Below are 21,385 nucleotides of genomic sequence, written 5' to 3'. Positions count from 1 at the left end.
AGGTCCTTGGCAGTCGCACAGCTCTTCAATACAAGTAAGTGTCAGGAGTTGTGCGGGAGGTCTTTGAGCATGTGGGTAACCTTTATGGCGTTCGATACCTGCTAGTCTACATTGTGACTATATTGTAAAGGCGGAACGACACCATAGTAGACAATACGGAGAACAGACAAATCCCGCATATATTATTGCACAATAATTTTAAATAGTGGTCTTCCTTCAGGCACGTGGATAACCGTGACAGGAGTCTATTTTGGGAACTAACTGCAAGTACCGTATATGTCATACCCAAGGGTGTATCTGGCCCGGTGGCCATTAAATGTGACGTAATATTGCGGGCAGCTTCAGCCATAGCATGGTAATGGACGACGACACAGAGACAGTTTGCGTAATTCTTGTGTCGTGACTTTTGGGTCAAGGTGCAAAAACAACATATCCATGTATAAGTCTTAATACTTTATTTTATTATTTATTTATTTTAGATACCCTCAATCGCCGAGCTATTTCAGAGGGGAGTGAATTACAACATATAAACAAAGAAAAGAACAGAATCAAACGTGCAGCGTTATACAGTATTGGTGACAAATTGTAAAAGTGAAATATAATATAACAGAATAGTTCTAAAATAAATGCAACTGAACTGAACAGAAATAACACAGCATGTTATACAATGCTAGTGGCAAATATGAGCGTAAGAGAAATTTGGGAAAGGGAGAAAGGAAAGCAGGAGAACGCAAAGAAAACAGGAAAAAGCGAAAGATATTGCAGGCATGGCGACACATGTAAAAACAAAAAGAAAGGAGTGGGGAGGAGAGACACGAGATGACTAAGGAGGGCTATCACAATCCAGGTGCGCAGATAAAGAATGGGAAAAAAGAAAATGAACCGAAATGGAAACAATATGGTCACGTAGGTGGTTCCAATCATTTGATGTGTGCGGTATAAAGGAAAAATAGAATGTGTTTGTGTTACAAAAGCTGCCTTTCACTTTGTGTATATGGTCAATCCGTGATGAGCGATAAACGGGTGGCGCGATAAGCTCGGTATGTAGTGATGAATGATGGAAGAGCTTATGAAAGAGGAAAAGGCGGAGATACTTACGACGCAGGGACAGAAATGGCAGTGATAGAGCTTGTTTCATTGCTGTCAAACTTGACGATGGTAATTAGAATTAAATGCACGGCGTTATTCTGAATTATTTCTAGAGACCTAATTAAAATTGCGTGATGAGGGTGACTTCGAGCGCACAAGAGTTTTGCATAGAATTATTTTGAGGGGAGGTGGGGCTTTATCGAAGTTACGTCGTAAGTATCCTAATGTGCGGTTAGCACTGTTACCTATAATATTCATATGAGTATTACATGTTATATAGTAGGTAATAGTAACCCCCAAGTATCGGTGTTATGATACGTGGTGGAGTTCAATGTCACCTAAATTGTACGTTGAGGAGCTATCCTACTGCCAAGAAGCACTCATTAGTTTGCATTTGTTAGGATTTAAATTCATTATCCACTTTTCGCGCCAACTTGCAATGTTATTTAAATCTCTCTGCAAGATATTTTTTTTATCGTCTTCGTTACGGATTTCCCTGTAAAGTACACAGTCGTCGGCATACAAATGCGCAGAAGAAATGCAGTTAGGCAAGCTTTTAATATATATTAAAAAGCCCATAAGCACTTAAGCACATTTTATTTGGATGTGCTGTTGTACTCCATCAGCGCGGATAGCAAAGTGGCAAGGAAAGTAATTGCGGGCACCTTGTTGAAATCGATAAGTCACATTCAAAAGTCGTCCACGATGGCCTCTCTCGTAGACACTGTGCGATGTTCGGACGTTAAGAATGTGTGCCGACTGAAGAAAGGCTGCCACGGCGTGCTTCAGACGGTTACCCTAACTTGTTTAGTATGTGGCATCAAAAGAAAAAAAAAGAAAAACGAATACAAAAGAGAACCGTGTCAAAAGCCCAGAATCAAGTGCCGTTCGTCGCGAGTAAGCGCCCTTAGGATTATAAGCCATTTCCAGGCGACGAGCGGCTACACTCTATCAAGAACGCTACTAAGACGTACCTTTAGCAAATAAGAATTGGTAGAGGGATGTCGTAGACGTGCCTAAAGTGCTTGAAAAAGTTACACGGCCACGCAAGAAGTTCAATTGTACGCAAATAAACCCATGCTCTCCGGCAGGTGCGAGTAGGCAGTGCCGGAGTAATCGGCGGCAACCATTTTTTATTTGTTTCCTAATGGGTAAGCGTGTGGCTATGCAGGAAACATTCGGTTTTCTTCGGCATATTATAGCATCTCTACACGTTCATGCCACTTTGACGCGGTTTGTAGTGGCGGTTTTGTGACGTCGCGTGACAGGCAGGTGAAGTGGTTGCAGCCGTAAAAGTTTTTACCAAAAGCCGAGGTGTGATGGATAAAAAGCGTCGAATGAGAAATAACTATTTTTCCTTTGTTCGATCCAACCGTGCAAAATTAGCGTATGCACATCATATCATATGGGGAGCTAACGCGGTTTTTGTGACATCGCGTGAAAGAGGCAAAGTGGGGGCGGTCCAAAAAAGGTTCTGACAAATCGCAGAGGACTGATCGCAGAACTGGAATAGAAAAGTTTGGAATAGCTTTCGTTATAGCGCCCCATATTACACAAGCTTCGGTGACAACAGACACCAGAAAGAACCATCGATAACATTCGAGAAACTTCCGATATGTGCGAGCGCGTCACGCCTTCAGCAATGACATTTGTTATACGGCGAACAGCGGGTACTCGAAAAAAATACGTGTCACAAGTACATGTGTCAATATATATGTATCATCATCATCAGCAGCAGCAGGAGCAGCAGGAGCAGCCTATTTTATGTCCACTACACTAAGCAGGCCTCTCCTTGCGATCTCCAATTACATCTGTCGTGCGCCAACCGATTCCAGCTAGCACCCGGAAATTTCCTAAGTTCGTCGCACCACCTAGCCTTCTGCAATCCTCTACTGCGCTTCCTTTCTCTTGGTACCCACTCTGTCACCCTAATTGTCCAACGGTTATCTAGTCTACGCATTACATGACCTGACCAGCGCCATTCTTTTCTCCTAATGTGAATTGGAATATCGTCTATGCCCGTTTGCTTTCCGACTGTCTTTCTGGCGCATTTTTCCATGCTCGGCAGGATGCGTGCTTTAATGTGCGGAAGTAGCGCATAACAGCAGCACCCATTCGTCATGTTGCAGCAGCCTCAGAAGAGTCTCCCAAAAGCAAGTGGTGTATCAGCTACCAATTTATCGCGACGTCAATTTGTGAAAGATGTCAAAGGCTACACAGACCATATATACGCTACCTCTACAAATGTCGCAACATCACAAAGATCTACATGAAGAGCTCCAAGAACGACTTTAGTAGCGACGACTTCAGCAACTACAACAACGAAGAGCGTCGCCGAAAGCACAGAGATGACCACAAGAAAGTCGTCAACGCGCAAACACATTCAACTCAAGGCGAGCCCAACAAATACGTTTCCCAAGGAAGGAACGCCGGCGAGGATGCCTTTGGCAGCAATGAAGACTTGGCATAACTCCGATGACCTCAACGGTGACTCCACACAATACGACGGAAAGGACACGAACGATTTTCCAGCAAGCTTGTCTGCCAAACATTCGATCGAGAGGCAGCATGTCTGCTAGTTTCGGCAAGTCGACCAAGGCCAACAGTACACGAGAAATCACAGTAATGCAAAAACTATACGTCATACCAGGCATCATTTGGTCCCTCAAGATTAAAACATTAAGGCTATCGGCCGTGGCTACATTGTGCGCTGCTTCATCCATTTGCTACCAAGGCACAAGCTCTGACACGAGAACTGCTGTTTGCTCGACCAATTGGTTCATGCTGGAACTTCAGAAACCCAGGGGAAAAAATTCAGAAGCAAACACGACGGAAAGAGACAGCATTGCTAGCCCAGCGTTGTGGTGTCTCTTCTTTCCGTCGTGTTCGCACTTCAATTTTTTTCGCTGGTTTTCTGAAATATTTGTGACACTAGCTGTATTCATACAAGAGGCCTAGTATGTTGCCCGGACGCTACAGCCAGCCCTGCCTGTCACAGCTACGCTAGTCGTCATCGGCCAGCTTGACTTTTCTATGAAGTTGGTTAGGTTAAGGAACTTCCTTGGGAAATAGAACTACCTGCGCTGATCTATTTTAGGTTTATCTGCTTACGCCATATGTTGTTTCTTGCTCACGCTCTCTTGGGAGTGAGAGGGGGATGTGTAACGGTGTGCACATTGACCGTGGATGGCAGGCAAGGAAGAGGAGAATAAAAGGCAGTGTTCGGGCGACCATGTTTGTGTCCGCTTGGATCCCCTTGCTCACGTGATCTCTCTCTCTCTTTCTCTCTCTCTCTCTATATATATATATAAATATATATATATATATATATATATATATATATATATATATATATATATATATATACACACACACACACATACACATGGTTTCTACTTCTGAGAACGCTCAACGTTGTGCGCTAATGCTTGTGCACGTACGTTTCATTGATCCGCTCTTTTCTATGTCCTAGGACCACTTGCGCGAGCGTCGGAGTGGTGCCTACATTCATTTTTGTTTATTATTTTTAGGGAGAAAATAATGTCATTAAGTGATGCAAGCATGCCTTCAGAAAGGTTTAAGTTGTATGGAACATCATGCTGTCTCGCAGATTTCGGTCATCTTAGACTAGGGCTCGCATCTCTGCTCAGCCCCTTTTGTAGTACGTGCCAGTAAAATTGAAGTTGCTGATGACATCGCCATAGATACATAGTATTTCACTGCAAAATCTGGCTATTTCTCAGGTAGTTTCCTTCTCGGTGATTTATAAGGGCCGCAATATTTTTTACTGTTTTCTCAACATTCCTGATGGTGCGATATTGAGAATCATCGACTTTCTTTTTTATCAACTTTTTCAATTCAGACAGTTCTCTCTAATCTATGAATTTGGTTTCATGCTTTATCATTTCTTTCTTTGGCCCTTCGTTCCTGAAGTGAGTTGCTTATCTGCTCTCTTGGTGCCTTACCTCCAAGTTTATTAGCGGCCTCTGACATAACTCTAGTTAAGGTCTCGGTCAGTATCTCAATGCTATCTTCATCTCCCTGTTCTGAAGCCCCACATTTTTTCGCAGGCACAAGCACATTTAGCAGATTTTTTCATGACTGCTTCTATGTTTCCTTGATCTCTCTGGACACATGTTGATCTTTCCCTCTTTAAACTTAGCATTCAAATTATGGTGTTTTACGAGCCAGAACCACGATCACATTATGAGGCACCACGTGCACCGGAACTCCGGCAATTTGGACCCCATGCGGTTCTTTAACCCCTTACCGCATAGCGTGCCCCTAAATCTAAGTGCACAGGTGTTTTCGCAAAAGCATAGAAAGTTGGGCGAGTTGGAATGGCAACATATTCTTGGTTCATAGCACGAAATGACACACACAGAATAGAAAAACGCAGGACGAGCGCTATGTTTCAACTGTCTTTATTAAAGCTATCAACATATTGGCTACGAGGCGCTGCAGTAGCGAACGATGATGAGAGGACTGACGAAGACGACGATCGCGGATAGTCGTACGAACGGGCTCCATCTTGTATGCCTGTATCTTGCCCGTTGTACATATCTGGTAAATATGTTATCAAGTGTATTTCCTTTCCGTAACATTTTGGTGGAAATTGCTGGATTTTCAAGTTTCAAGACGGATTTACGCAGCGGAAGCTCCTTGGCGGCATCTACGATGCCAGCGCAAGGTTGCGACGAGAATGCTTCGAGCAGGGCTCCAACCGTGTCTAAACCATCCGCAGCCAACGGCCCCGTCGTATTCACACAACCACGTCACCCCGATACTTTTTCCAGCTCTGACAACACAGACGTCCAAGATTCGCTTCAACTGTACGAACGAGTGAGCACTAGCATCAACTAGGACCCGACTTTGATGCTAGCGAACATCATATTTTACCTGGCGGGCACGGCAAAACTACGGTTTTTGAACCACAAAAAGGCACTTACGAGCTGGCAGGTATGTAAACAAAAGTTCATCGATCTGTCCGGCAGGCCCACTCGAGGCCATCGCGCTGCGCAGAAAGAACTTGCATGCCGAGCTCAGATTTGCACCGAGTCCTATGAGACGTTCATCCAGGATGTGCTCGCACTTTGTCGCAAAACGATGAAACGATGCTGGAAACGCTAAACGTTGAGCACATCCTCAAAGTTATGGTGGATGACGCGTTTACACTTCTGGTTTTTAAGAACTCATCCGCAGTGCAAGACGTCATCACTGAATGTCGACGCTTTGAAGAAACACAAAGTAGCCGTGTTACTGCGAACTTCACACATCTTCCGAACATGGTTGCGACGTCTCCCTGCGAGGAACTCCATCTCGCACCCGCTCCACCCATTCCTGCTGCATCCAACGATATTGAGCGCATCATCCGCCGCGACATTGAAGCGGCCTCCCCCGTTTCCCGAGAGTCAGGTGATCCTCAGTCCGTAATCGGTATCCGTAAGGTCCGTAATCGGTATCCCGTCAAGCCTGTTCCCAGGAACATGCATCCGGAGCGAAATGTGGGTAGAAGAAAGGCCAGGGAGGCTTGCCTGCTGAGACTTATTCGTGATGAGAATCAGAAGGTTGCCTTCGTCGATGCTTATTTTAACGAGGAGAGGAAGGTGTTTACCATAGTTGCTGTGGACAATGAGGGCAGTGTCGTTAACGCTGCTACCACTCGGACTGATAGGCCAGAGGTCGCGGACCAAGCGCCTATTGCGCTCGCCCTGGTTGACAGGTGCAGGCCTTTTATATATAGCGATTCAAAATCGGCCGTTAGTGCCTTTGAGAAGGGCTCGGTGGCTAAGGTTGCTATTCAAATTATGCAGACCTGTGGGATCTCTCAAGACTACTTATGTTGGTTCCCTACTCACCTTGGGATGATTGAGGGAGCCCCTCCGAATCTCTATGAGCCCGCTCATGAGGCAGCGCGAGATCTTACCCTCCGCTCTGCCCCGCGCCAGGGCGTGGCGGTACTTTCCGAGAACAGAGACTCCCCTTCCACATGCAATAAAATCACGAAGTATTGCCTTCTTAATCGCAGGGTTTACAGTTTGCCGCATCCTAAACTAAACAGGGCTCAGGCACTTACATTACGCTTACTACAGACTGGTACTCACTCTTGCCCACGGAGACTGAACACGTTTTATCTGGAGACGTATACAGAGCCTTATTGCCAAGATTGTGGTGCTTTAGCCACGCTCGAACACATGCTCTGGTCTTGCGAAAGAGTTGAAGACTCGGCGATCAAGGATGCGTCCAGCTGGGAGGCTGCACTTCACAGCCCGGACCTGGATGAACAATTCTGGGCTGTTCAGCAGGCTCACGACGTGGCCGTGAGGCTTGGCCTTCCAGTCCCGACGTGGGAGCGGCCCGCTTAGTGGTTAATTATCACTATTTGCAGGTCCAAATGAAGTTTTCCATCCATCCATCCCCCGTTTCCCTTCAGGTGCGTAACCCCGACGAGTTCCATTCAACCATTTCCCTTATTCCAACTATTGTGCGTCAAGAACTGGCAAACGAAGGATTACAGACGCTTTGCCCAAGCAACGGACCTGACTACCGCCCGCCTGCCACACCTGAATTATACAGCCGCCCAACCGTTCGTCCTCGTTATCTGAATTCAGCAGAATGGCGCACTTCCAATGACATCGGCTTATGTTGTGGACGCGTTGGACACATTTCCGGCCATTCTCGCAGAGCTTGGAACTCGCATCCTTCGCCTAGCTATCGAAACATCCGATTTCCGGGTGGTAGTTCCCGAGTGCCGGTACACAGTGACGACGACAGCGCTCCATCATAATCGCCAGCACGATCAAACCCCTCCCCTTTTCATCTTGACACCTGCTCCGCTCAACTCTGTGTCGTCGCTTTCCTTCTGCCCCATACTCCCACTGCTCATGGGCGCAGCTCAGAGAGGGGAGCCTGCCACTGCGATCCGACCCGAAATTACTCTGCTCACACAACCTGGACATCACAAGCTCGTCAACGTAGACGCTACGCCTGTCATCGTATTCATTCACGCCGGCGCCCACATATAGGTCATGAACTCGAACCTCCGCATTCGTCTCAAGAAAGTTATTACCCAGCTCCGATCGCTGTAGTCCGCGAAGCCGATGGTGCGACTCTGGCTGTTGCTGGCTTGTGTACCGCCCGTGTCACGGTTGCCGGACGCCATACTTCAGATTTGTTTTACGCATTGGATCAGTGCCCACATGCAATCATCTCAAGACTTCACTGTTTCTCAGCACATTCTGCTCTTATTGACAGCTCTGGAGGGGCTATTCAGCTTGCCTTACCTCATGCCGTTGAGCCTTCTGATGCTGCGCCGAGTCGGCTGTGTTCCGCCGATTACATTCGTCTACCACATTCTTCTAGCCGTGACGTACATCGACGTCTCTCCTGATCTCCCTGTGGACGAAGGCGATTAAATCGTGTCGCCCAACGCTACCATTCTGTGTTCGCAGAATGTCATGTTCCCGCACTTGGTCGTCAGTATAAAGGCCAATGCCGCATGCCTCTCTACTGTGAATTTCGGACTATGCCTTCAAGTGATACGCCAGGGTATCTCTCTTGCAACCCAAGCTCCAGCCTGCGACTATCATGTTTCCGTCTTAACTGAGCCTCCTGCACCGCCTCCTGTTGCTATTGATTCGAACCCCGCGATGTTACATAACATAACAAAGATGATCGCCACTAACCTTCCGGCCGAACACGTACACGCGCTTAATGATCTGCTCATGTCGTACCAGGACATTTTTTATCTCAGTGACCAACCGCTGGGCCAAACAACCGTTGTAAAGCATCGGATTTGCACCGACGATACCAAACCTGTATACCGACGCCCTTTCGTGTCTCCTCTGCTCAGTGCCACGTTAAGCAAAAGGAAGTTGACAAAATGCTTGCCCTGATATCACCAAACTTTCTTCAAGCCTATGGCCATCTCCTGTCGCGCTGATCAGAAAGGACAACAGCTGGAGCTTCTGTGTCGACTACCGGAATCCTAACCAAGTAACCAAAAATACGTGTACCCATTACCTTGGATAGATGACGCCCTTGACTGTCACAGTGGTTCCAAGTATTCTTCTTCGATAGAACTTCCTTGTGGCTATTGGCAGATTTCAGTTGACGACATGAATCGTGAAAAGACAGCGTTTATTACATCTGATGGGCTCTGTCAGTTCAAGGTGCGGCCATTCGGGCTATGCAATGCTCCCGTCACATTCAAACCTGACACCCTACTTTAGTGCTTAAAGTGGGCAATCTGTTGATGCTACCTCAATGATGTCATTGTCTTTTCGCCGACTTTTGGCACACACTTTGAGCGTCTCTCGACAGTTCTTTCAGTGTTCCGCACGGCGATACTTCAACTCAATTTGACGAAATGTCACTTCGGCCGCCGGCAAATTACTGTGCTCGCACACCTTGTAGACTCTTCCGGTGTTCGTGCCGATCAGAAGAAAGTTCGCGTGGTCAAAGATTTTCCTCTCCGGCCACCTGCACAACCAACGTTCCAAGCTTTGTAGACCTATGCTGCTGCTTCCGCAGATATGTGAGAAATTTTGCAGACATCGCACGCCCTCTAACGGAACTTCTATAGAAAGGCGCGAAATCGTTTGGTGTCCCGACCAAGCTAGTGCATTCGCTGAGCTGACGACGACGCGACTCACGTCGCCACTGATTCTCGGCCACTTTGACTTGCCCCCGCCAACGTAGGTTCGCACCGACGCCGGAGGCTGCGGTATCGGCGCTGTATTGGCACAACAGCAGCACAGTTGCGACCATGGTATTGCGTACGCTAGCGGTCTTCTCTTACCAGCCGAACGCAATTACTCGGACCCCGAACGTATATGCATCACCCTCGTTCAACAGTAAGTAAATTTCCCTCCTTCCTCTATTTACGGCCTTTTCCCATTATCACCTATCACCACGCCCTATGCTGGCTTTCTTCTTCAAAAGATCCAGGTGAACGTCTGGGACGGTGGCCTCTACGGCTCCAAGAGTACTCTTACACAATGGCGTATAAGACAGAGAGACTCCATGATGACGTTGATTATTTGCACATCATCCAGTAAACCCACCAGACCGGCCTTGACCGGCGAGTCAACTTGCGTCCTCGCACTTACTGCATTTGATGACAACACCGATGAGCAACGACGCGACCCTCACCTGAGATATTCTCAGCATGACGGACCTGAGCAGCTCCCCCTCTTTGCGTATGTTTGTGCTGCAAGATGGCATATCGCGCCGTTATAACATGCTCTCTGATGGCCCTGAGCTGCTACTAGTCCTTCCCAAGCATATGCGTGAGCTTGTACCCTACACTTTCATGATGTCCCAGCCACTGGTCATCTGGGAGTCTGAAAGAGATATTACCGTGCTCGGCATCGTTTCTTTTGGCCCGGTATTTACCGTTCAGTTTGCCATTACGTCGCCTCCTGCAAATTGTGTGAGCACCACACACAAAAAAAAAAAAAACCAGCAGCCCTACCAGCTGGCCGTCTTCAGCCCATTCAAAGACTACCTGCGCCATTCTTTCGGGTTGGTCTTGATCACCTCGGCCCTTTTCCTCTTTCTCTTAGTGGGAAGAAGTTGATGGAAGTTGCTACGGACTACACCACCCGGTACGTGATCACGCGGGCTCTCCCTACGAATTGTGCAACCGACGTCACTTGCTTCCAGGTGGTAGTTCCCGAGTGCCGGTACACAGTGACGACGACAGCGCTCCACCATATTCGCGCTGTGATAATTCAACGCGGCGGCTCCCGACAACTCCTGACGAACCTAGGCCGCTACTTTTGCTCACCGATTGTCCAGGACCTCTCGCACACCTGTGCTACGAAGCACATGTTTACAACGGCGTATCACCCTCACACTATCGGTCTCAAAGAGGGGCTCATAGAACTGTCAGGTAAATGCTTGATACGTACGTCTCTACCGACCACCGTGACTGGGATTCCACTCTGCCGTTCGTTACATTCGCTTACGATACGTCCCGCCATGATTCTGCTGGTTTTTCACCATTTTTTCTCTTGTGTGGACAAGACACTATGCTACCGTTTGACCAGATCCTCCCAACTGTTCTCGATACAACGTCAGAATATGCCTGAGATGCCATATCTAGAGCTACCGAGGCACATGAGATTGCAAGCCTGCGTCTGAAGTCTTCCCAAGAACGAGGAGGAATAGATTTTATTGAAGAGAAAAGAGGAGAGTTCGGCCTGGAGAGCGTGTCTCTAGCCTGCTACTCTTCATTGGGGAAGGGAGAAGAGAGAAATACAGGGAAAGGAATGTGGCAGGTGAATATGTTACGGCACAATAAGCTACTATACACACATTGTCCAATATGGGGATGCGCACTGTAGACGCAATTCACGCAAGAGTAATCTTGTCCACACAAAAGGTAATCTTGTCAGAAAAAGTTATCGCGAAAACACATTTCGCACTGACTACACGTCTCACGGGTTCTAGAGGCGATCGTCTAAGCCAGTCTTACAAAGTTTGAAAGTGACTTGATGGCGCCTTCGACCCAGTCAACTCTCCTCCATGCTCCCAAAAGCTTTTAATCCGAAAAGGGGCGGGAGTCCCAGAAGTTAACAGTACACTTGAATGTTCTTCGTTCGGCCGCATATTGAGGGCACACGCAAAGTACGTTAGCTATTGTCTCGCAATGGCGCATATATGACGCTCGTCACCGCCATGCCCACTTTAACCCTGGTGACATCGTGCTACTTTGGAAACCAGAACGGCGAGTTAGATTTTGTGAGAAGCTGATTTCACCCTACACAGGCCCATACCGTGTCTTGCGTCAAGCGACAGGCGTGACCTACGAGTTACAACGTCTCGATACCTCAACTCCACGATCCTCCTCTGACATCGTTCACATTGCTCGACTGAAGCGATATCACTCAAACCCACTAAGCGCCGGGACAGGGGCTTCGCCGCCGGGGGTCATGTTACGAGGCGCTGCAGTAGCGAGCGATGATGAGAGGAATGACGAAGAGAACGATCGCTGATAGTCGCGCACATGGGCTGCATCTTGTATGCCTGTCTTCTGCCCGCTTTATGTCTTGTAAATATATTGTCAAGCGTCTTTTCTCCCCGTACCATTATATATAATTAATTGCGAATACCGCAGCATACGAACATGACAAGATCTAAAGAATATCAGTTAAACATATTTTACATAGTAGTGACTGTGAAAAAGGCAACCTAACTGTGATTGACAAAACTGACATTTTATTAGCCGAACCTGTGCCTTCAAAAGCAGGCTGCACTCAAAGGACAAGGATAGCGGCGAACACAGTCGCCGATCGTCAAAATTCTGATGTGCAGGTCAAGCACGTCCGCTTTGATACATGGGTCACCGACGGTTCCAGAGTAATCAGTCGTGCCCGCATGTTTTCCAGAAATTCTACGCAATTCACGTCGCACATACAATCTGATTACACATGCTTGGATGACAACCGAGAACGGGTAGAAACATCAATAACATTCGAGAAACTTGATTCATAACATTTGTTAGACGGTGAGAAGTGGTCTCCCGAAAAAGATAAAGCAGTAGACGTGTCAATGCCCCCTATCAACAAGAGTCATCCCGATGCTACAAACAGGACAACGAAAAAGGACCCTTATTAAACAAAAATGACAAAATAACAATAGTAACATAGTCCAAAAAAGAAACTCCAGAGTTCGGCTATGCAAAGTCTCAACGTTCGTTAGCGCTGGTAGAACGGCTTAAGTGGCACAACATGGACTATTTCAGGTCGTGAGCGGCGCCGCTGTGATAGTGAAATGCCGTCTGGCAAGACCTCATAGTCGAGTGCACCAATGCCTCCGATGATCTTGTAAGGTGCGAAATAGCGTCGAAGTAGTCTCTCGCTGAGTCCTCATCGGCGTATTGGGGTCAGAACCCAAACACGGCCGCTGGGCTGGTACTTGATGTCGCGTCATCGTAGACTGTAGCGTCGATTGTCGGTCTTCTGCTGGTTCTTGACGCGCAGGCGGGCGAGCTGTTGCGGTTCTTCTGGGCGCTGTAGGCAGGCGGCGACGTCAACATTTCCTTCGCCGGTGGCGTGCGGCATCAAGGCGTCGAAAGTCGTCGTCGGGTTCCTTCCGTAAACGAGCTCGAACGGCGTGACCTGTGTTGTGTGTTGCACTGCCGTGCTCTAAGCAAAAGTGACTTACGGAAGCACCGCATCCCAAGTCTTGTGTTCGACGTCGACGTACACCCCTTACATGTCAGTGAGTGTCTTGTTCAGTCGCTCCGTTAGGCCATTCGTCAGCGGGTTATAGGGAGTGGTCCTCCGGTGACTTGTCTGGCTTGACTGCAGGATGGCTTAAGATCCGCAGTAAAAGCCGTTCCTCTGTCAGTGGGCTTCTTTGATTTTCCACTTCTGGCTACCCGCGGGCTGCCAGAGCCAGCGAGAGCGTCTTAGTTTTTCTCGGGTTGCTCCGCCCACCGCGCGACGCGCTTCGGCCGGGCGCTCGTTTTGCTTGGGTGGGACGGTTCTTGCTGCCCGCGGGCTTCCAGAGCCTGCCAGGACGAGTTTCGTCTGGCTCCTCTCTGGAAGTTCTCGGGCTAGCAGACGACTAAAAGAGGCATGAAAAGAGGCTCACGGATTGCAACGCGGGCGCTTGTCATCTTCGGATTTCCTTACTTCTAGCGTTATCTTTCTAGGTGCTAACGCTCCGTTCCGCATTGCGAAGCGGTGTGATACGAGCCGTGGTGAACCGTTTGAAACGTGTGTGTTTGTGTGTGTGTGTGTGTGTGTGTGTGTGTGTGTGTGTGTGTGTGTGTGTGTGTGTGCGCGTGCGAGCGTGCGTGCGTGTGCGTGCGTCTGTGCGTGTGCGTGCGTCTGTGTGCGCGTGTGTGTATCTGTGTGTGCGTGCGTACGTGTGTGTGTGTGTGTGCGTGTTTGTGCGTGTGTGTGTGTGTGTGTCCTGATGGCTTCTTCGCGGCGGTGATCAGCGCGCCGCGCTTTCATGCGTACATGTTATCTGCATCGTGTTCCACGAAAGTTATATACGCTCATTCACACATTGCGGTACATTTTGGGTTCGTCTTTCTCTGGTGGCGTTCCTTTTCACATATCTCGCGTATGTATATATCTTCTTTTTCTGCAGTTAGCGAAGTCTTTGAAGCTAGCCCGTGTTCACTCCGTCTCTCCGTCGTATGCTTATGTCGCAGCTCGAAACCGATATGTGTTTGAACTGCAGGCCATTGAACTAAGAATACAATGATTGAATTCGGTACATTAGACAAACGTACATTGTATTATTGCTCTCATGGTCACGATCAATGTTGTTTTTCATGGGAAACGGTTCGCTGGTCACAGGCGGCGTGCATTTTCATGCGCTAGCCACGTCCCCAGCTCCTTAGGGTCAATATGAGAAGCTCCATCAGCCATAACAAACTTTCTGAAATCGAAGCCCAAGCAGGTCGGCACGAAATTTTATGCGTATGAGACGTACCCGATAATCTGCTTTTTCTTGTTTTGTGATTACACAACGCCAACTTATCAATGTCGCCGGTGGGCGACGTGATCGCTGCGAGCAGCGATCCTCGACCCATCGCGTGCGAGTATACAATCACTTACGCGCGATTTCGCGTCTCGTCACCGGCCGCGCCGGAGGCCATGTGTTGCGTTTCGCAAGGTGAGGTTGCCCCAGTGCACGTCCTGCGCCGAGTCACGCGAAATCGTGCGAAAGTTATCGTATCCCTTAATGCAACTATACATTTTCAAGCTGGCAACGCATAAATGGGCCGACTACGCCGAGCGCGTGCCGGCTTCACCGGACGCTGCCATGCTGGTAGCATGTTTAGATTTGGCCAGCTGTACCAGCGTTCGATTTGGCAAACTTCGGGCAGGTTCCGATTGTCTTGGGGTCCCAGCCCACGTAACTTCCTATCAGAACCGGAACTAGCTGCCTGCCACCTGGCTGCCAGCGGGCTGCCAGAACTCTGAAAATCGAAGAGGCCCAGTAATCAGGACTTCTGGAGCACCATCTCGCAGGAGGATGCTCTCGAAGAAAAATTTGGCTACTTTAGCCGCACTGTCATTAGGCAGAGCTTTCGCTTCGGCCTAGCGAGTGAGGTGCGCAGCGGTTTGATCGGCATGTAGGGAATGCCGTACTTCTGGATGCAGTGCTGAGGGAACAACAAGAAGCTAGTTGGCGGAGACTCGTGAGCTCTGCTTTACAAGTAGGTTATTTTGAAATGAAAACGAAGACAATCTTCGGCTGAATGACCTAGGGAGAACGTCTGTATTCCTTTCCAAATTCTTTACGAAATTCGCTTTCTAAGGGAGATATTCATGCTAGGCTAAAATAAGTCTCTCCTAATTTTTTAATGTGAAATGACTTAATTATGTCGCGTGTGGTTTGACATTTGCCTTGAAATGACTTTTGTGTCTTCAAGCAAAGGTTCACAACCGCAAATGAAACAACGTTACTCTAGATGGGAAGCATTAGGATTGTGATGTGATTGCTTATGTTCTTTTAGCCTGAAATTGAGACATCTGCCACTCTGTGCAATTTAAGCTTTGCCGCACTTGAGTGGAATCCGATAAACTGTGCCAGTGTTACAAGGCACTAAAGGAAACACATGTCTAATGCCAAAATCATTTTTTCTTCTTTTGCCCTCCCCCCTTTTTAAGAAAAACAGAAAAATATAAAACGTTTCATATGGTACATAGGTTTCCCACGCTGTTTACGGAACGTGGTCAGTAGATTAGAAGTTTTTGCTAGGCGAGTCCGTGTAAGGCTATCTTTTAAGAAGGGTTGCCCCTAAGAAAGAACAAACACAGGGAAACAACGAGGTAAACGAACGAACGTAGCCAGTAGATATGACATCAATACGCTTTACTCGGTCCGCCCGCAAATTGTCTCTGATGTGCCTTATGATAAATGGTAAATTTGAACAGGGGGGCAAAAGAAGAAAAAATTATTGCGGCGTTAGGCATGTATCCCATTTAGTGCCTTGTAACACTGGTATAGTTTATCAGATTCCACTCAAGTGCGGGAAGGCTCACATTGCACAGAGCAGCAGGCGCCTTAATATCAGACTAAACGAACATAACCAATCACTTAACAACCCTAGTACTTCACATCTAGCGTTGCATTACTTCAATGGATGTTTTCAACCTTTGTTTGAAGGGACAAAAGTCGTTTCAAGACACAAATGTCAAACCACACGCTAAATAATTGAAGCATTTCACCTTAAAAGATTAGGGGAGACTTATGTTAGCCAAGCATCAATATTTCTGTTAGAGAGCGAACGTCAATATATTCACAGCACATGTGTCAATCTCAAGTAGTGCCTTTTGTTGTTTGGTTTTTATGGCTTTGCTACCTCCTGATATTGTTTAACTGATAGACTTTAGACCTTGTCATGTTCTTATTCTTCGGTATTTGCAATCACTTATGTTGAAAGTTTCAATAAAGATTCTGTTGAGAGACAGAGCTCGTACTGTATTCTTCTAGCTTGTGTGTATGTCATTTAGCTCTACAGACCAAGAAGCTGTTTTAAGCACATCACCTCCCCCCTGAAATACAGGTGCCGTGACTGGGACTCAATACCGCGACCTTGTGCTTAGCAGCCCGACAGCAATCTCTCGTCAAGCTTAAAGAATCGAGCTAGCTAAGCTATTACTAGCGTAAAACTTCTACGCCTTGCACAATCGTCATTGCTAACTATATTGGAGTTAAGTACATACCAAGCTGTAAGAACCGACTTGAAAAAGAAAATGCATCCCTAGGCGTCGCCAGGTCTCAGGAGGTGACATTTATAAGTTTGCTGCAATACATTTTTCAAGTAAATCTCCCCCCCCCCCCATATATTTAGTTCAAAAATTACTTGCCACCCTCAGTAAAATATTCAGTGCTTCATATGAAAAACTGAAAGTGATGTTATCGCTATTTATTTTAAACATTACTCCTCCACCTGAGTGCAAAATAGCAACGAATAATTTTACATGCTGCAGATGTCAAATGCCTATTTTCTCAGCAAAACACTTCTCAGTTGCAATACATGTCAAATGACACTTAGATGCGTTATCAGTTTGAAGCTCAATCTTGTTTGGACTTGACCTGCCTCGCCTGCTTTCTGGTTATTTGTTTTGTCGTCTTCCTGTTGAAAGCACTATGCAGTATGGTAGCTGGTCTAATGTCTTTCATGCGGTTTTGCCGCTTTCTTCCACAGGGGTTACTGCTCAGCACCCGGCTGGATCGGCAGTGAAGTCACCATCGGATGCTATGGCTTCTTCAACTCGGTTCGCGCACATTTTAATGGTGCAGCAATAGTCAATAGTAGCAGACACGACGTCAATTTTATCGCAACACCAGCTGGCAGTGTAGATGTGCTCGTTGAGTTGGCTGCAGAACCAGGTAACATACTTCATGCGTATATCAAGGCAAGCATCCTGTTTGCATGCCTACAGACGTGGCCTTGAAATTCTTAACGTTGAACGCCAGTTACCTTCTAATACCGGTCAAAAGACAGAATAAAAACGCTCGCGCTCCAAAATTTCAGTGATCTGGCAGGTACATTAAATCACTAATATCAATCAATCAATCAATCAATCAATCAATCAATCAATAAATCAGTCAGTCAGTCTGCCAAATGTTAATTTTAATGTCCAGGAGAAGGTAGGCAGTGTTCGCGCTGGTGCATTTAAAAAGTAATGTGTGAGGAAATACGAATAAAGGCAAATGCGCTAAACAAAGAAATTCGAGATACAGAAACAGCGAAACAGAATAGCATGAGGCACGCGTAAGAAGTAGTTCATCATACAACATTCTCTACATTTATACAAAACACAGGAAATGAACTCTTAAATATGTCAATTCAGGCAGAATACTTGTATGTTTTTTGGAGGTGAGACATAGGACAGCCTTTAGTGCAACAACGTCAGGCAGAAAATGCGGAACCGTGCCTGGTACACTTTTGCGGCTCGGAAAATTGTAGATAATCAAGAAAGTTCATGCAATGTATAACGCCATAGACCACCTTATAAAGGAACAGAATGTCTCATTTTATACGTCTTTTGTTTAGAGGTTAGAGTTGAAGTATGTTTGAGAGGACTGGATTATGGTCGCCAGAAAGGCAAAAGTTGTGCTTGAAAATAAATATCAATTTACCCTGGATACGTTCATTGAAGTCAGAACTAAATATGCACGCTCTGCCTTAGACTATGGAGGCCTACCCTAGCAGTGGAAAGCATCCAGTAGAATACACCTTCAGAAAGGCAATGGGGAATGGAAGTCATGCGAGATACGACAAACAACAAGCGCTTGAAGGACGGGTTTTTTGAATAATCAACATGTGATGAGAAGGGTACCATTTTGTGGAAATACACACCAAGATCATTCATTTCATCGACCATGAGCAGCAGAGCATCTCGTAGGGTGGGTGGAAGTGGCACCTCACATCGACAACATGCGACCGATATCCCTCACGTCCTGCGTGGGGAAGGTCATGGAACGTATGGTACTTAAGAGGTTGCAGCGACATCTTGATGCCACCGATCAGATGCCAGAGACAATGTATGGCTTTAGGCAGCACCTGGGCACCCAGGATGTTCTCGTACAACTCAACGAACTGGTAATTAAGCGAGCAACGAAGCAAGCGCCGCGAGCGATACTAGCGCTAGACCTCACAGGTGCCTTTGATAACGTCACACATGAAAGTGTCCTCCGCAACCTGCGCAACACGGGTTGCGGAGTGAAAACTTACAACTACATCCGAGGCTTTCTTCGTGACCGAACGGCAAGGATCAGAATAGGAGAGGAGACATCCCAACCGATCTCCGTGGGGGATCGAGGAACGCCGCAAGGTTCGGTCCTTTCCCCCCTCCTATTTAACATGGCTCTCCTGCCGTTGCCCAAGCTTCTCGAATCAATAGATGGTCTGGGCCACGCATTATATGCCGACGACATCACCCTCTGGACTGCGAGGGCAGGGTCGGATGGCTGGATGGAAAACACGCTCCAAAAAGCGGCTGACACGATCAACAGCTATGTGAAGACATGTGGCCTTTGCTGTTCGCCTCGAAAATCGGAGCTGACCATTGTCACACCACGTGCACCAAGGACACAAGCAGAAAACATAGAAATCACTTTGGAAGGGAACCGGATCCTCCCGGTACCTCAACTCAGGATCCTGGGTCTCCTCATCCAGGCAGACGGCAAGGCAACAGCCATGATTAGAAAAATGAAGCTCACGTCAGACCAAATCTTGAACATGATCAGACGAGTAGCCAACAGGCGGAGGGGTCTGAAGGAATCGGACACCTTGCGCCTCGTTGAGACCTTTGTTATCTCACGAATCGTCTACGCAGCGCCGTACCTGCAGCTCCTCAAGAAGGACGTCTTACAACTTGACGCAATAATCAGGAAAGCCACGAAGCAGGCCCTGGGTATTCCCATAAATTCATCCACGACAAAATTACTTCAAATTGGAGTCCACAACACAGTAGCCGAGCTCGTAGAAGCCCACCTATCCAATGAAAGGGTACGCCTTAGCCAGACCAAGGCGGGCAGAAACGTCCTCCGCAAGCTAGGATGGCAAGAATTGCACTACACCCGCCACGACCAATTACCCGAAAAGTTGAGTGAGAAGTTGGAATGCAAACCACTACCACGCAACATGAACCCCACAAGGCATGTCGGACGACGCGACGCCCGGGCAAGAGCCATCTCCAGGACCCTGGAGGAAGACGACACTGTTTTATATACAGACGCCTCTCTATCGAAATGCTCCACGAGGGCAACAGTCGTGGTCACCGGGCTAGAAAAGATGGTCACCTGCGCATCAATCTACACTCCGTCTTCGGAGGAAGCAGAAGAAGCAGCGATAGCTCTCGCACTCCTGCAACCAAACGTCACCAAGATCGTCACGGACTCACAAGCTGCATACAAGAACTACAGATCTGGCTGGGTGTCCCTTGCGGCACTAAAAATTCTTGGTAAAGCTACGCCTCCTAAACAAGCGATCGAATTAGTTTGGGTCCCGGCTCACTCCTCAGTTAAGGGCAATGAATATGCTCATCAACAGGCCCGAGCGCTAAACTCCCGGGCCAACGAGGAGGAGGCAAGGGGATGGCAACCCATCACAAATTATAGAGATATAGTCAAATATTACTGGGACGGCAGGAAGACATTCCCGCACCCCCACCACTCCTTGACCAGAGCCGAACAAACAATATACAGGCAAATCCAGGCAGGATCCTTTCCCCACCCCTGCCTCCAGAACAAGATATACCCAGAGAGATATAAGAACACATGTCCTCACTGCAATGCATTAGGCACCCTTCGGCACGTCATAGGAGAGTGCAATTTTTCTATACACCACCCCCCACCTATACCCATAACTAACCACCCTGCTATCCCCACCCTTTACGAGCGATGGGAGATCATGCTGTCCAGCCCCGCCCTGGAAGACCAGCTCCGACTGATCCACAGGGGCCAGGCGGCCCTGGAAGCATATGGAGCCCGCGAAGAGGGAGCCACCCCATCAGACGCTTAACGCGTTTCATTTCATAATGGACCAGTAAAGTTGTTTCTCTCTCTCTCTCTGGAAGTGGCACATCGGGTGACCGCCTACTTCAGGGCGAATAGCAGTGGGCAATGGAAACGGTCGCCGCACCACTGGCGACACTTGCCGCCTCCGAGATGGGAGGTGCTCCACTGGAAGCTACTGGTGTTGCCACTAGTCGTCCTGCGGGCTGGAACCCTAAAGTGGCAGTCGAAGGTGCTGGCCAGGTCCCTATGCGAGATCTCACATGGTCGGCGCGTCTCTGCCACGTGGTCCCGTCTGGCATGCGGACGAGCAGTGATGAGGCGCTGGCAGAAGACACCGCCTGTCCGGCAGACATGGCTGGTCCAAGACGGAAGTTCCTGGCGAAAACTAGAGCTCCCGGCTCCGGCAAAGGCCCGGGACGGCACCCTCGGTCAGCAGCCATCTTCTACTTCAGTTGCTTAAGGAGCACTGTGGATCGGCTGTCCGGATGCAAGACGTCCAAGGGTGTCTTGACCATGCGACCCAGCAGCAGCTCACAGGGGGCACGGCCAGAGACATCGTGGCGCGTGGTCCGGAAATCCCCAGTCTGGCTCGTCTTGAGCTTGTCTTTGGTGGTTTGCACCACCCGCTCGGTTGCACCGTTCGAAGCAGGATGGTACGGCGGAACCATCATCCACCGGATTCCGTTCCTCGTCAGCCAGGCCACGTACTCTGTGCTGGTGAAAGCAGGACATTGTCGGACAAGATAACGTCCGGCAACCTCTGGGCGACGAAGACCTGACGTAGCGCTGC

General features: G+C 48.1%; 1 protein-coding gene across 5 annotated transcripts in view; it reads left to right on the top strand.

Annotated features, from left to right (window-relative positions):
- Positions 1-21,385, top strand: part of LOC129386000 (uncharacterized) — a 277,464-nt gene that overhangs the window by 164,287 nt on the left and 91,792 nt on the right. For 2 of the 5 annotated variants that reach the window (XR_011895614.1, XR_008613468.1), the window contains one exon: positions 17,276-18,217. The exons of 1 other annotated variant lie outside the window; for it this stretch is intronic. Coding sequence is in view for 2 of the 4 variants with exons in the window: in XM_072289160.1 (XP_072145261.1) it covers positions 17,276-17,460 (185 nt within the window). In the remaining 2 variants the exon portion in view is untranslated. Of the gene's footprint in view, positions 1-17,275; positions 18,218-21,385 lie in introns of those variants that run through there. 2 more of the 5 variants (XM_072289162.1, XM_072289160.1) reach the window with 2 other exon arrangements.

The sequence above is a fragment of the Dermacentor andersoni genome, chromosome 7 (genome assembly GCF_023375885.2).
Source record: "Dermacentor andersoni chromosome 7, qqDerAnde1_hic_scaffold, whole genome shotgun sequence".
In the NCBI taxonomy this organism is placed as follows: Eukaryota; Metazoa; Arthropoda; class Arachnida; order Ixodida; family Ixodidae; genus Dermacentor; species Dermacentor andersoni.
This window is presented reverse-complemented; position numbering and strand designations above follow the sequence as displayed.